This window comes from Sciurus vulgaris (assembly GCF_902686455.1).
Source record: "Sciurus vulgaris genome assembly, chromosome: 4".
Classification (NCBI taxonomy): domain Eukaryota; kingdom Metazoa; phylum Chordata; class Mammalia; order Rodentia; family Sciuridae; genus Sciurus; species Sciurus vulgaris.
The window spans coordinates 16,691,098-16,707,071 of NC_136464.1; the positions used below are offsets into that span (position 1 = coordinate 16,691,098).

Here is a 15,974-nt window from a genome sequence, read left to right on the forward strand (position 1 = left end):
GAGTCTGAGGAGTGCTGGGTTTTTGGATGGGGTGTGTGCTTCTCTGTTTGGGGAGGTCCTACCACGTACTGTGACTTCACGCCTGACCTCTACCAGCATAGTGATATGAGTATTAACTTATTTCATTAACTCAATAACTATTGTGTAACCTTTAAGGCCAGACCTGTTGCAGACCCTCAGAACATAGACGTGGCAACAAGAACCAAGCATCCTGTGTTGGTGGAGCTTGTATTTTGATGGGGATGATATAACTAAAAATAAATATGCTAGGCCTGTCATCCCAGCAGCTCCAGAGGCTGAGGCAGGAGGATCGCAAGTTCAAAGCCAGCCTCAGTAATGACGAGGTGCTAAGCAACTCAGTGAGAGCCTGTCTCTAAATAAAATGCAAAATAGGGGTGGGGATGTGGCTCAGTGGTTAAGTGCCCTGAGTTCAAAACCCAGGACCACCCCCCAAAAAGTAATAAAAATGAAAATAAATGCATTAATATTTAATATTTCAGGTAATGATAACTACTGTGAAGATCCTAAAGCTGAAGTGGGGACTAGAAGGTAATGAGCTTGGGGTGGGGACAGGTGAGGTGACCTTTTGTATAAGCAGAGACGGAAAGCAATGAGAGTCACAAAACCAGAGAGAGAGGTTTTTGTCCTCAAGCTGTCCTTGTGAAGGTCCACAACACAAGGGAATAAGCAGAAAGGTCTCTTTGGGACCTGCCAGGACAGAATACTAAGGCCTGAACATTCGCCATTTTGTGTTCCAATAGAAGCTAAACACAAATTATCTAAACTAATTTTTTAGTTTTACTGTCCTAAATGTTTTCAGTAGATAAAGCTAAAATTCACACATGAACTCTACCCTTCCCCAGAAATGAATCAGTCCAGCTTTACTTCCTGAGTTTTTAAGCTGGCCTCTTGGCCTTCGTCGTAGGATGCCTACAGCCAGCTATTCTAATTTGATCACTGGGTGATGCATGGTGTATTCTTGAGATTCTTTTCTTGGGTTGTGATCACAGCTCCTGTTCAACTACTACACACTGCCTGGTCATACACCAGGGTTTGGCTATCCACATAAACATGATGCTGTTCTGAGTTCACTCTTCTATTTAGAGAAGCCCGTCAGCTAGAAATACCTCCACCTTATTTCCCAGACGCATGCGTGCTGAGAGCAAGTTGCCAAAATAGCCCTTTGAGTAAGTGGCAGCTTTAAAAACCAACCAACTGCTGACTCAAACCAGAAGGTCAGTAAAGGAAAGTGGAAGTTGGATTCTGAACGCTGGATTGAGGAGCCCAGAGGAGTTTGGAGACTTGACCAAGTAGCCTGGGGGTTCTCCTTGGATTTCTCGCCTGTTGTCTGTCCTTGTCTTCTTGTCTTCAGACTCCAAGATGAATGTGCAGGCCTGCTCCAGGTGTGGCTATGGGGTGTATCCTGCTGAGAAGATCAGCTGCATCGACCAGGTCAGTAGACATCTCCTGGCCTTTGGGAATCGTAACGAACACGGCAAATTTGTCTTCTTACATGTAGATATGTGGGGTTTTCTGAACCACAAGAAAAAGATATACTTTTATACCTTTGTTAAGTTCTACCCACTTCCGTGTCTTTAAAAGAAAAAAAAAAGTTATCCATTTACTTAACATAAAATAATCCTGTCTATGTTTTTAATTTTTTTTAATTACCATTTTATTCCAAAATCTCAGTTTTTAAAACCTAGAATATATAAGAATCCTGAGCCTGGGAGGTGAATAAATAATTACTGAGTCTACTTTATGATTTCTAGATATGGCATAAAGCTTGTTTTCACTGTGAAGTGTGCAAGATGATGCTGTCGGTGAATAACTTCGTGAGTCACCAGAAAAAGCCATACTGTCACGCGTAAGTGCTTGATACCCCCCTCCCCCGCCGCTTGAGTTTTGTTCATTCTTCAACAAGTAGCCTACTAAAGGAACAGACCATGCACCCCACGATTAAATCCAAGCAATGTCCGCAGTGTCCACTCACATCCAATCAGGAAAAAGATCTAAAGTGGGGGGTTATACAATGGATGGCGAATTGCGAATTCTTAAAGATCAAATCTGTTTACAGTAAATTCTCATCAAATTGTTGTGTGTGCAATTTAACTGCCGGCAAATATGCATAGAGTGCTTTAAAGTCTTTTAAGTAACTTTCAAATCTTTTTCTATTTTTTTTAGAAAGTTTTCAAGTGATCAGTTAAAGTTTATCTTTGAATTTAATTGGTTTCGTTTTTTGTTTTCTTTAAGACTTCTTGCCTGGAATATTATGAGCTTAATTATTAAATTTTATGTTTACTGACTTTTAAAAAATAGCTGTACCATCAAGAAGAGTCACTTGATCATCTTGGATAAGGGGCATTTCTGATTTTGATTTATATCTTATTTTTGTAGCCATAACCCCAAGAACAACACTTTCACTAGTGTCTATCACACACCATTAAATCTAAATGCAAAGAAGCTTCCGGGAGCCATGGGTGGGGTAAGTCACTTAATTTTTGCATTTCAAAATAACCTTTCAAGAAAATCCCTTTGCTTAAGCACCTGTTAGGTTTCTAAGTGGATCTCTGTATGTGGAGGTTCATTTCCTCTACAGACACATGCAAAGTGTATTTAAATAACACATGTTGCTCATTGTCCTCCCTCAACAATTGGGACCAATACCCAGGATAATCTGGGTTCTGTATTTGATCCTTGATTCTAATATAGTCTTTCTGTCTGGCCAGTGCTGGGCACATGGTGTTAGTTTACTAGGCCTTGCATATGCTAGTGCTTAATACGTAAAGCAAAATTTACATGGTTGGAAAATATTACAAGGGCTCTTCTTTTCTTTCCTCTGTAATATTTTGGTACAGAGCGTTCAAAACTTCCAGTTCCACACTCTTAAACCTCTCTGCATTCATTAAGTGCTTAAGATTATATGCAGCCTCTTTCCCCTGTGGGTAAGATGCTTGGATTTGTAAATGAAGTTTGGTTTGGGAGGTGGGGGCAGGGAAGTGGGGTGGACAAGGGAGCCGTGTTGATACACCTGACCCCTTCTGAAACGTAAACGGTGAAGTTTCATCAAATAACCAGCTGCTGATTGAACTCTTACATCTATTAAAGTGATGAGTCATTGAACTTCTCTGGCCAAGACTGGGTGAGAAGTGTCTTTGTGGGATGGCAGTTAGCAACTTTCTAAAATTAGAAAGTTACCAGTGATGTGGAGGACTCTCTAATAATCTCTCCTTACCCAACATCCCTTGCCGATGTCACCCCACTCATACTGACTGTGGCCTCATCCTCAGGAGAACCTGTATTAGGCAGAGCTGGTGCCCTTGCCCTGTGGCTCTGTACATCTGCTCCCGTAAGACTATGTCACTAAGTGCTCTGTTCTATTGGCCAGTTTACATTATGTTTATTTAACAAGCATATATAGAATTGCTTGATTCACTTCCTACACATCACAACCCAACGAAGTAGATCCTGTTATTATCCTACTCTACTGGTGAGGAAGCTGGGGTCCGGAAGCTGGGGTCCACAAGCTGAGGCCCAGGTCACCCATCATTGATTTCTAAAGATCCACAAGCCTTAAGAATTCACAAGCAGTCCTACGTTATTGGAGATGAAGCCTTTAAGAACTTTGATTTTGTCTCGCTGTCTGGAGGAAGCTATATAAAATTACAATAAGTACGTGATTTAGCTCTTATTTCAACAGAGTACCAGACATTCTCCAGAGTTCTTTGTTTTCTCATGTATTTTCACGAGAACCCTCTGTTCTAGTGTAATATTGCAGTTACAATAAGCTGAGGCTGAGGCTCAGAGAGGTTAAGTAACCTGCCCAAGTTCATCCAGCTCGTTGGATACGAATACAGATCTTTCTGACTGCAGAATTCATGTCATTGGCCCAATTCCAGATCTTCATAGAGGGTGACAAACTCTCCAGAAGCAAAACAGTACTCACTGATGTTTGCACATATCCAGATGTTTTACAGTTGTGAATGGGAGATGTATTTACAGAATGCTGTTGCATGTATCATACTCGCTATAGACAGGTCCGTCATGTCCGTATCTTCCAACCCTACCTAAGCCGCAGCTGGCAAGTCCACCTTAGAGTCATGGAACAGGTCACAAGGGAGTTACCTTTCCTTTGAAGCAATGCTGAATTCTCTTTCTTTTAACTGTGTGTGACAGGTCCAACCTGGCTCGAGGCTAGGATTATCGCTGGTTCTACTTCCAGCCACAGGCAGTAATGTGGGCATCCCAGGAGGCCTGAGCATGTCTATTTGTTTGCATTTATGTGACTGTATGACTGTGTGTGTATGGACATATGTGTGTGTGTGGGGAGTGCATGTACGTGTGTATGCAGGTGCAAATATGCGGGCACACACATACATATACCTGCATGTGATATGTGCACGGGCATATGTGTGTCTACATATTAATGTGTATTGCATATGTATACACGGTGTGTGTGTGTGCGTATGTATATGTGTGTGTGCTATGTATGTATGTGTATGTGTGCGTATGTCCATATGTATACCTGTGCGTGTCTCTGTGTGTATGTGGTATGTATGTATATGTGCACGTGCTGTGTATAGGCGTGTATGGTATGTGTGTACACGTGTACACGTGTATGCGTGTGTACACATGTGTAAATGGTATGTGTGCACACGTGTGCATGTGTATGTACAAGTGACTACTGAGATCCCTTTCTCCTTTCCCACCAGGGATATATTAAAATGGACAGCTATGTCCCTTCAAGGCCCCAGATCTTGCAACCACTCTAGGGGATGTGACAGGTTACTTATTATCCCCCTTACCTCTCTGAAAGACTATGCTAATGAAAGTTGTAGAAAAATCATTGTGCATGTGCTAAGACAACAGAGGAAGGGAAGAGATGCTTCAGAGATGGTGGCAAAGGAGAAAATAGGGTACAGATTCTAAGTTGGCACGTGCAGCAAGTTTACATTTCTTTGTTTCCAAATTCCTGCTGCTCTCTGAAAAATAAATAAATATTTACTAAGACAGAATGTCCTGTTTGATAGGCGTGAATGGAATTTTTAGAAGAATAAGCATCTGGGTTCTCATCTATTCAAAGAATGAACTTTAGCCCGTAATGCTGGACATTATCAGCAACACGGCTCTCCCCTTGGCCATCCTCAGGGGAATTGGGGACATTTGTGATTGTCACAACTGGGAAGGGCAATTATTACCTCTGGTGGGTAGAGACCAGGGGTGCTGTTGAATGTCCTGCAATGCTCAAGAAGTTCCCCCCCAAAAAAAGATTTAACTGGTCCCAAAATATTAGAAACCCTGACTTGAGTCTATGTGATGCTCATGGTACTTCCTTAAAATACTAAGAAGGCAGACTGGGGTTGTGGCTCAGTGGTAGAGTGCTTGCCTAGCATACAGGAGGCACTGGGTTTGATCCTCAGCACCATGTAAAAATAAAGGTATCTACAACGAAAATATTTTTTTAAAAAAAATCAAATAAAAAAATACTAGGAAAGCACCTTGTCAAGGTGTCTGCATTTACAGATTTAACAGTATGCATATTGGAGCTGCATGAAGCAGCAGTAAACAAAAACTTACCGGAAAGTCATGGAAGAAAAGCACCCTTGACAGGAAACTAGGATCCCTGGGTTTGGTATTTTTCTCCAGGTTTGTTTCCTCATAATATGTAAAATTAATGGTTTAAACTTCAGCTCTTAAAAATTGCAGATTTCTGGTTCTATCTCAGACCTCATAAATTGGGTCATCTTCATTTGGACTTAAGACCTGAGTTTTACTTTCGTGGTTAGTTTTCTATGCTTTCTTGAAGAAATCTTTGCCTACCCCAAAGTCACGAAGACGTTGACATGTCAGTTCTTCCCAAACTGACAAACCTGTATCTGCGCCACCTGTGCCACTACATCTTTCAATACCGATTCAATCATGAATCGTGTGTTTTGTGGACACCGGCAGACTGATTCTAAAGTCGATAATGAAAACACAAAGGCTCTAGAATTCCAAGAAATCTTGAAGAACAAAATTGAAGGACTTAGGTGAGCATAGTTCAAGACTTACTACAAAAGCAGTACTCATTCCCTTGGTGGAGAATTGGTGCAATTGCTCTGCTCAGATGTGGTCAATCAAATTACAACACAGGTCCACTGCAACTCAATGTTGACTGGAGACATGGGGTATTTGGAAAAAAATGAGCCTTGACTCCTATCTCACACCTGTGCACAAAAATCAACTCAAAGTATATCATAGATCAAGATGTTAAAAGTAAAATTACCCATGAGGACATACTCCCATGAAACTGGTGAACCAGCGTTTTGGTGAACCCCTCGAGGGGTTAGTGACACAGACTGAAGCAAAGATCATTACTTCGATGTCCAACAGTTTCTGGGGTCACTCTAACTTGCATACCATGTGTTGTGTGTTAAGCGCTTAGAGACTTTATCTCAGTCTTGTTGATTGCCCTGCTCAATATAGCTTTGCATGGAGCAGGAGTGTGACATGTGCCACCTCACTGATGGCACAGATAAAACCACAGCAAGATGGACAGCGTGGGGTGCCTGGTGGTGCAGGGAAGGTGCTTCACGGTTGAAACTTGGGAAAGATCCCCCTCAATTTAGCTATGCATTATTTATTTATTTTCTTTCTCTTCTCATGGAAACATTACTGACAACATCTTCACGGTGCAGGTCAGTGACCAAGAAGACGGTGAGCAGTTTAAATCGGTTTTTCACTGGGACATGAAATCCAAGGATGGACCTGATGCACCTCACAGGCAACCGCTGGCAAACGAGGTGAGAGAAATGATAAAGGGCTTTGGGAAAAGAAAAATGGCATTTGCACAAATGAAATGGATGAGGAGGAGGAGGAGGAGGAGTAATAGTGATATTATTTCTAGAGAAAATCAGTAGTGTTCTTTTGTCCTGTCTGTAATTATAACCCCTATGAAAGAGACCTCCATAGTGCCTGGCAGCACTTCAACCATGTCTGCTTCAGCCCAAGTTCATTGTCTTGTCCCTTCCCACCACTGTGTTCCCATCCCAGGAAACAGCCCCCCAGGCTTGAAGCCAACACTGCCCTTTCTTCCCCTGGCCCTCTACTCAGCCCCAGCCCTGCCCTCCAGGCCACTGATTAACCTCAATAATCAGCTGTCTATAGGACCCTCTTCCCTCCCCACTACCACCCAGTCTTAGTGCAAAGAAGAATAAAGGTGTTAAGTTATATTTGGACATTTTCAATAACATCAGTGTATTTCAGAAAGTTCGATCACCTAGGCTATTAGGTCATTTTCTAGTCTGAAGAAATGCACATTCTAGTTACCTAAGACTTGTTCTTTACCAATAGGAGCTTGTGGTTTTTAAAGGTCTTATTTTGACAGTGTGTGAGTATTGCTGGGGGTGTGTGCTGGATGGGGGGATCTTGCCAACCAAATGTGCCAGGCGTGTGTTCGTAGCATCTTGTGTTTCCTCCATAGAGAGCCTATTGGACTGGATACGGGGAAGGCAGCGCCTGGTGCCCGGGAGCTCTGCCAGACCCTGAAATCGTAAGGATGGTGGAGGCCCGACAGTCTCTTGGTGAGGTAAGGGCCTTAGAAATGACCTTAGCAATTGGTCAAGCAAGTAGTTAGCAGTTGGTTGACACCTTCCTTTGTTTTGAGAAAGGCAGCAGACAGAATACTGTACCCGCCAATCCGTCCTGTGTTCTAATCCCCAGAGTCTTTGTGTATGTCACCTTATATGTGGAAGAGATGTTGCAGGTGTGGTTAAGTTGTGGGTCTTGGGACAGGAAGAGCCTGGATTCTAGGGTAACCACAGGTCTTTATGACAGGGAGGCGGGAGGGGCCTTTCCAGGAAAGGTGCTGAGGACAGAGAGAGGTCGAAGCCTTGTGGAGCTGGAGCCAGAGCTTCTAGGAGCTGGAAAAGGAAAGGAAGCAGATTCTCCCTAGTTCCACCACAGGGAGGTCAGCCCTCTCGGCCCATGTTTGGCCATGGGCCCTAAAACTGTCAGGCCCATGGGGCTGGGGTTGTGGCTCAGTGATAGAGCACTTGCCTAGCATGTGTGAGGCACTGGGTTCGACCTTTAGCACCACATATAAATAAATAAAGGTCCATTGACAACTAAAATATATATATATATATATATATATATATATATATATATATATATATATAAATAAATAAAAACTATGCAAGAATATTGGAAAAAAAAAAACCAAACTGTCACACCCTGGAAAGTGTTCCAGTAGAAAGGCAGCTTCAGTCCTGAGTGCAGAAGTCCTAGGCCATTTGCACACAGTGCCCCGGGCCCTCCCACACACCGACCCATTCAAGAGTCTACTTTGGAAAACACTGTTAGTCTTTGTGACTTTTCCTTTAAAGAAAAAAGACAGAAAGCAATGGAAACACAAATGCTAAGGTGAGATGTTTTATTAGGAAACTAACCGATCTGAAAGAGCAGAGGGGCCAGTGAGCCATGCTCTCCGGGGCTGTGGAACTCTCCAGAGTGGACGAGTTGGCAGTCTCTGTGTATTAATGGCTGTGCTGCCATGCAAGCCTTGGAGGGAAGGACACCTGCGTGGTTGGACCAAGCTCCCCATAATTTGATGTAAACCTGAAGGGGACTCCTTTTGACCTAGGGAACATTGAGTTCCTTGGTGTCAATGGTGTTATCAAGTACTGTTTTCACACTTATTCCAAGAGATTGAAATGCTTCCCAGGATTCATTGGAAGCAGCTCCGTTGGTCTGTTGGTTCTCATCTGCTTCTTACTGAGTCTCATGCTGCCCGTGCTTCTGGCCAACAGGCGTATACAGAAGACTACGAGCAGCCCAGAGGAAAGGGGAGCTTTCCGGCCATGATCACTCCTGCTTATCAAAGGGCCAAGAAAGCCAATCAGCTGGCCAGCCAGGTGGGTGTCTTGAGCTTATTCACCTTTGACTGTACTCAATTTTGTCGTTGATGAAACTTGGTTATTCAGAAAAAAATAATATAAGAGAGTGTTTTGGCACAGTAGGAATGAGTAGTATTGTGCTAGGGAAAAACAGCATTCTTATGTTCTCCTTATCATTTATTCTCTGTGCCTCGATTGGCCACATCTCCAAAATGAAGAGAAAACCACTTGGCTCACCCCGAATGGACCCAGTGATTTCTTGAAGTTGCTTTAGCATTAAGGATGCTGATTTTTATCAACTATATGGCAGAGGCTCCTGAAGATTGGTGTAGTTTTTAGTTAAGAGCTCAGATTTTGGAGCCAGCATGCTGGGATTTGAATCCTGGCTCTCTCACATATTACCTGTGTGGCCATGGGCTAATTACTTAACTTCTCTGTTCTTCTTCTGCCTGCTTATTTGGAAAGCAAGGAAAACAATAATCCCAGTGGATGTGTAGTTGTGAACGTGAAGTTACTATTTGATTAACACTTAGCAGTGCCTGGCACTCTTTGGAATTTAGCATAATGCATAGACACCTTTGTGACCATAATAGACTTGCCACAGGTCTGTGCGGAGCATAGCCTAATGCTGTAGATTCAGGAGAGCTCTAAGGAGAGGTCCTCACAGAGGCCGGGAGGGGGCGTAAACTTGACTCCTCCATTTCCCCACCAGGTGGAATACAGGAAAGGACATGAAGAGCGCATCTCCAGGTTCACCACGGTGGCGGACACACCTGAGCTGCTGCGGGCCAAGGCAGGGGGACAGCTCCAAAGTGATGTAAGACGGGATGGGGAGGGAGGGAGGATGCAGGAAGCACCCCAGTCCTGCGGGGAGTCAGGAGCGCCAGCAAGAACTTCCCAAGGTCAAGGATGTCAGTCAGCATAGACCTCCCTAGACTCTTTAAATGAAAACGTGAGATCCCGTCAGTGCCGAAGCAGATACAGCCAGTTAACTTGAAAGAACTCTCCCTGGCCACTGCAAAGTAGGAAGCATATTTCTAAAGAACTCCTACCACTTGCCCCTTCGTAGCTTCAGTGCCCCACCAGAATGCAGTGTTGCTCTGAATGGGAGGTTGAAGCACACGTCCAGCTTCCCTCCTCGGCAGTGTCCACTTGCCTTGGCCTGGATCTGGGATGGAGGAGTCTTCTTGGTCTCCCACACTTGACCACAGCTCCTCAGGGATCTGAGACATTGCTCAGTCCAGCCGCGGCACCTGGCCCACAGCAGGTGCAACACGGGCAGGTGCTGAGCGCTACAATGAGCATCTCCCTGCACCAGGCACTGTGCTGGGTCTGGGAGTGAAAAGGTGAATGAGATGCACGTGGAGCTGGAAGCCACTCACGTGCCATAGGAGCTGTGACTGGAGATGGACAGAGCGTCATAGAAGCCCTTAGCCAGATACCTCCCTGAGAGCACCTGGTAGACAGTGGGACTGTGGATATGAGCCACTCTTTTCTTTCTCTTTTTTCCAGGTGAGATATACAGAGGACTATGAAGAGCAGAGAGGGAAAGGCAGTTTCCCTGCTATGATCACACCTGCTTATCAGATAGCCAAAAGGGCCAACGAGCTGGCGAGTGATGTAAGTGGCCAAGGCAATGTTGTCATGTTAGGAAGGAAGCAGGAAACTAACCTGGGCCTGCGGAGTCCAACTTCCTGTCTACTCTTGCATGCACCCTGGAGCCAAGAAGTAGCTTTCCCTGGTAGTTTTCAGTCATTTTTGCCATGACAATGACCTGGTACTTCTATGTCTAAGGCATACTCCCTAGACTCAAGCAGAAAAAGAACATTCCATAAAACCTTCATTTTTGCCTTTCTGGCTCCTGTCCTTGGGAGGCTAAATTCAATTAGTTTGTCCTTTCCCTTCAAACAGGTGAGATACCATCAACAATATCAAAGAGAAATGAGAGGGATGGCTGGCCCAGTTGGAGCTGAGGGCACATTGCGAAAGGAATATGCAGACCAGCGTGGCCAGGTATGAGATACATGGCTTCCTGGGAGCCTGGCCTCACCATGGCCAATTCTGCTTGGCTCCTACTAGCTGTGACACAGCTTACGTCCATTTAACCAGAGGCTGGGCTGTGAATCATCTTTGTCCTGTGTATGGAGGGTGGATTTTCCAAGCCAGGAAGTAGCAAACAATTACACAGGGCTGTGTGGTTGACTTGATATCAGATTTTGAACACTATTTTTCTTTTTTTTTAAGTAAAGAAACGATACCAATATGGTGGCGTGGCCAAGAATAAGGCATTCTCATCTATTCATTGAAGAACAGACCCAAGTATCGGGGGTGGTTATGTTTAGTTCATCGTGCATCAATGTGGAAAGGATCAAAATATGGCTGTGTTGTGGCTCAGTGGTAGAGCACTTGCCTAGCACGTGTGAGGCCCCGGGTTTGATCCCCAGCACCACCAAAACAACAACAACAAAATAAATGAATAAAAATAAAATAATCAAAAGGCACATCTTGAGGATATTGAACATTTTGCTGAGTAACCAGGGCCTGTTTCCTTAGAAAGTAAATTTCTTATGTAGGTTGCTAGGTGAAGCAGTAGCCGGAAGTTACAAACCTTTTCCCCAGTTTCTTTTCTCCAACGAACTATGTCTTGTCAGGGAGTGAACAGGTCGCAGCAGCAGTTACAGGCCAACCTGGACTTGGCGGTCCCCGTGTGTTTTCTGGCCCTACTCAGGTGGTGGATGGGGAAAAAAGGAAGCATTGTTTTTTCACAGTTGTAACTAAAAAACACTGGAAGAATAAGTGTGAGCATGGAGTGGTGCATTCGATGAGTTTGAGGGAATAAGTAAATTTCTTAGCTGCACAGTTTGATTTATTTGGCAGCAAATTAGTTGGCTCTTCAATGTACATGACCTGTAAAATAAAAGGACAAAGAATTTATTCCTCTTCTTTAGAGAAACAAGTTACCAGTTGTGGCCACATACTCATGTGTGTCTTAAGATGTGTGTGGATTTGGTGGTGACCCCTTTGCAGATGTCTGCCTGAGGAAAACAATGCTTGCTTTTGAATTCAAAAGACCATATTATCCAATTCTGCAGGTTAATTAAATGCTCTCTCAGAGCTTTATATTCAACAAAAATGTGTTCTGCTGGTTTCACATGTTAAAAATGTTGCCTAGTAAGGCTTGGAACAACTTTTAAAAATGAGTCTTATTAAGAAACATCTGGCTTCTGTGCTGGCAAAGGTATTTTATTCTGTATTTTGACAGTGCTGTCTACCCCTAGTGATGACACACGTGTTCAGTTTAGTCTGTGCCTCTAGGCACACCCATAGACATGGATGAAATATAACTTCATGGGACTGTAGTTGGTTCTTGATTTTTAGGACACTTTGAAGTTTCCAGTCTTGATAATAACAAATACAAGAATCAAAGTGGGTGTCATCTGATTGCACCGTTAGCAGCTGTTGAAGGGACTCAGTCTGCTGTGGCATTTCGCTGTGTGATTTAGCGTGACTTGCCAGGGCATGAGTAGGACGGAGTGAGAGAGGCAGACAGATAACTATAAATATCCATAGTGCCTGAAATGCCAAGCAATTCATTCTTCTTTTTAATATCGAACTAGACTCATTAAAATGGCTCTACCATGTATTCAGTTTATCATTTGTAACAATCAACTCCCCAATAGGATGAGGTGTCACAAAAAGATTCACACACACACACACACACACACAAATAAAGCTACGAGCACAAAACTGTGGAGCAGGTTGGGGAAAAACCACAGAGCAGATTGCTAAAGAATTTGAGGGATTTTTGGTCGTTGTTGTTGTTTGTTTTGCCTATTACATCTGGCCCAGAATATTCTAGCAGCCACGCAAAAGGATCCCTCTAGCTAAACAGTTATGATGATTGGGCAAAAGGAAGCCTGGGCATTTAAATTTGACCCAATTCTTGTACTGAAGAAAATGTGTGTGCCCCAGTCTAGTCCTGGTACTGGAGAGGGTGCCCCCTGCCTTCCATGAGACCCAGGAAGATGGCGTCACGGGCTGAAGGGACACAATCATGGGCAAAGAGTAGCAAGAATGCAGAGGAGGACACAGCTGGTTCTGCCCAGGGGGTCTGGGATGAGGCAGGACTTTGGAACTTCCAAGAGAAAGTTGCATCTAAGCTGGTCTCAAAGTGCTTCGGGCTGCCAGGGAAGGGTGGCCCCAGTCACACGATGAGAGCTTCATGGAAGAGAAGGTTTCTGTGGGAGTGAACGGGGGGCATGGGAAGGAAAGGGGAAATTAGAGTAAGTTACCATCCTTCGTGTCAGCACACAATTACTCCCATTCCAGATAATCAATGTGAAGTTTCCCCTTGCAAATCACAAAAATTGTAAGAGACTCCTTTTCTGGTTTCATGACAGACACACTGAGGGAGATAGTCTAGGGGATGTCAAAGCATCTCTGTGCATAGCTCTACCGTTGGGCCTAGGTAAGGTAGTGTTTGAGTCTCTTAGAAGACAAAGGACTTCCCTGCTATGAATTAAAGCATGAATATTTCAGAGCAGCATGGCACTGGGAGACCAGTAGAGTATCTTGATTTATTGGGTGGAAATAAAGACAATGATTATGATACTAGTTACCATTTATTTTCTGCTGTGTACACGCACCAGTACGCAGGCCTGACTCCAGGGTCTGGCGTCCTAATCACCACATGGTACAGCGCCTAGGGCGGTCACTGGAATGATAATGTGGATGGGCCTTTGGGAACAGGCTCTGTGACCAATCATTTCTGATCCCCACCCAATCGAAGTTTTGATTGTCTCAGCAGGGTGACTTGGAGGAGTACGAGGAGCCCAGGGGAAAGGGCAGCTTCCCAGCCATGATCACCCCAGCTTATCAGAATGCCAAGAAGGCCAATGAACTTGCTAGTGATGTAAGTACCAAGCAGGGTGGACTGGAAGCAAGGCAGAGAGAGAGGAGAAATGAGGCTTTGAAAGCTGTGCTTACTGAAACCTCCACACAGACACATTCTCAGAGCCGAGCCAAAGGGGAATGTTAGCCTAGCCCTCCATTCCCCTCCAAATTTTCTGATGTCTTCTTTTTTTCTGTGAAGTCTTTGTTTACATTTATCAACTTTGCAAGGAGATCAACGTGGACAAAAAGCAGAAATTATTTTAGGTCTTTTGAAGCGAGTACAAATGCTGGTCCAGCCAGATAAGCAGGGATCAAGAATCTCAACCAAAACCTATTTAGAAATGGAGTATTTTAATGGAAGAGTTGATTAAGACAGGTTATGTGATTATCAGACTGGGTGTAACCAATGATAAAGTGGTTTTTATTTGCGGAATGTTAGCAACAGGCAGTCCTTGAAAGATAGGCTATAATTAAATGGTAAAGTGAAACCTCACTGCAGATCTTAACAGGCTAACTTGAACTTGGCTTCTAATCAGTTTCTCGAATTCATTCAGGACCCTCTGCCCTTTCCTGGACTCTCCTAATGTTCAATTACCCACTTGCCCAGAACAGAGCCTCCTTTTCCTGAGAAGGGACGTGCAAGACATGGCCTCAGTACCAGGCTAGAGTCAGGCTACTGGAACCTGGGCAGAACCAGGCTGGAATTACACGATTGTTTTAGTACCACTTTTTTTTTTTTTTTTTTTTATCATACACAATTATAGTGTAATGTATAAGAAGTGTGAAAAGAGCCAGTACTATTTTAGTACAAGAAGGACCGAGTCATTTGTAGACATAATGGAAGAAGAAGTCCACATCAATTCTTTGCCTTCAGAAAATTCTATTCAGTAAACCTTGACATTAAATCTGGGGTAATTTCGGAGACAGGTCTCTCACAGATCTTCTTTGTGTGTTTCTTTCAGATAAAATACAGGCAGGACTTGCACAAGATGAGGGGTGCTGCCCATTATCACTCTCTTCCAGCCCAAGACAACCTGGTTCTCAAACGGGCCCAGAGTGTGAACAAGCTCGTGAGCGAGGTGGGTGTGGGGGGAGGGGGTCACACTTCCATGCTGTCACCCTCTGCCTCCTAGACAGTGAACGGGTGACCTATAATAAAGAGCACCATTACGAGAGTGATACCACACACATAACCTGTGGGTTTCTGGTTTCTGAAGAATACGTAGTAAAAGGTAATTAACAAAAACCCCAGGAGCGGGCCTGGGGCTGGGGTTTAGTGATAGAGCACTCACCTCGCACGTGTGAGGACCTGGGTTCCATCCTCAGCACCACATAAAAATAAATAAATAAAGGTACTGTGTCCATCTACAGCTAAAACATAAAAAAAAAAAAAAAAAAAAAAAAAAAAAAAAAAAAAAAAAAACAGGAGTCAAGCAAATTAAATTTTTCTCTGGTGGCTCCAATATATCTTCACCAGGCACATAGTCAAAAGTGCCAGGCAGTAGATTTCTGGTTGGCAGAAAGAGTGCAGGACTTTGCAAACAGTATGTCATCATTATAGAGTGGAAATCCAAGGTCAGAAAAAGTGTTTGAAATGTGGGACCTCCCTCCTTCTCCTGTCCTTGTAGTGGTAGTTGGAGAGGCCGTGACTTCCCACCTTTCAGGCAGAACTGGCTGCTGGAGGGGGCCTGGTGTTGGTGTGCCCTGTGCTTAGGCTTTGGGAATTCTTAGGACCACCTGGCAAGGAAACGCCCCACCCGTGTCCTCTCTGCACCCTCCTCTCTGCCGGCAGCTCCTCCCGTCCGCATCACTTCGAGACTCCAGTTGGCCGCCTCTGGCAACACGGGGAGATACAGCTATTAAAAGGCTCACATACGAGTCACCTGCACCTCAGAGACAGAGATGCAAATATCCTAGAATAGTTCTCTTCTCTAACCTCTAAAGGCTGGTCCTTTTCCCAAACTGTTCGTTACCCCATGGTCCTCCAACTTGGGACTGCTCTGGATCACAGGAGTGACACGTCCTGAGCCTCATCAGGAGACCCAGACACTTGGAAGCAGTAGGTAGGTGCAGAGGCCTTGGTATCTGCACTTAAACAAATGTTCCAGATGATTCTGATGCTCGAGACCATCGACAGACTACAACAACCTCAGCGTCAAATCAGTCTGTTTTTATAAGTGAGGTTTTATTGGAACTCAGCCACAT

General features: G+C 44.2%; 1 protein-coding gene across 5 annotated transcripts in view; it reads left to right on the forward strand.

Moving 5' to 3' along the window:
- The first annotated feature begins 1,222 nt into the window (after positions 1-1,222).
- The window catches only part of NRAP (nebulin related anchoring protein), a 70,052-nt gene continuing 55,300 nt past the window's right edge, over positions 1,223-15,974 (forward strand). For 2 of the 5 annotated variants that reach the window (XM_079137442.1, XM_079137444.1), the window contains exons 1-11: positions 1,224-1,452; positions 1,773-1,867; positions 2,398-2,485; positions 6,678-6,782; positions 7,463-7,567; positions 8,790-8,894; positions 9,589-9,693; positions 10,389-10,496; positions 10,788-10,889; positions 13,681-13,788; positions 14,732-14,848. In XM_079137442.1, the coding sequence (XP_078993568.1) occupies positions 1,381-1,452; positions 1,773-1,867; positions 2,398-2,485; positions 6,678-6,782; positions 7,463-7,567; positions 8,790-8,894; positions 9,589-9,693; positions 10,389-10,496; positions 10,788-10,889; positions 13,681-13,788; positions 14,732-14,848 (1,110 nt within the window). In that variant the 5' untranslated portion in view covers positions 1,224-1,380. Of the gene's footprint in view, positions 1,453-1,772; positions 1,868-2,397; positions 2,486-6,677; positions 6,783-7,462; positions 7,568-8,789; positions 8,895-9,588; positions 9,694-10,388; positions 10,497-10,787; positions 10,890-13,680; positions 13,789-14,731; positions 14,849-15,974 lie in introns of all 5 variants that reach the window. The other 3 variants (XM_079137443.1, XM_079137445.1, XM_079137446.1) reach the window with 2 other exon arrangements.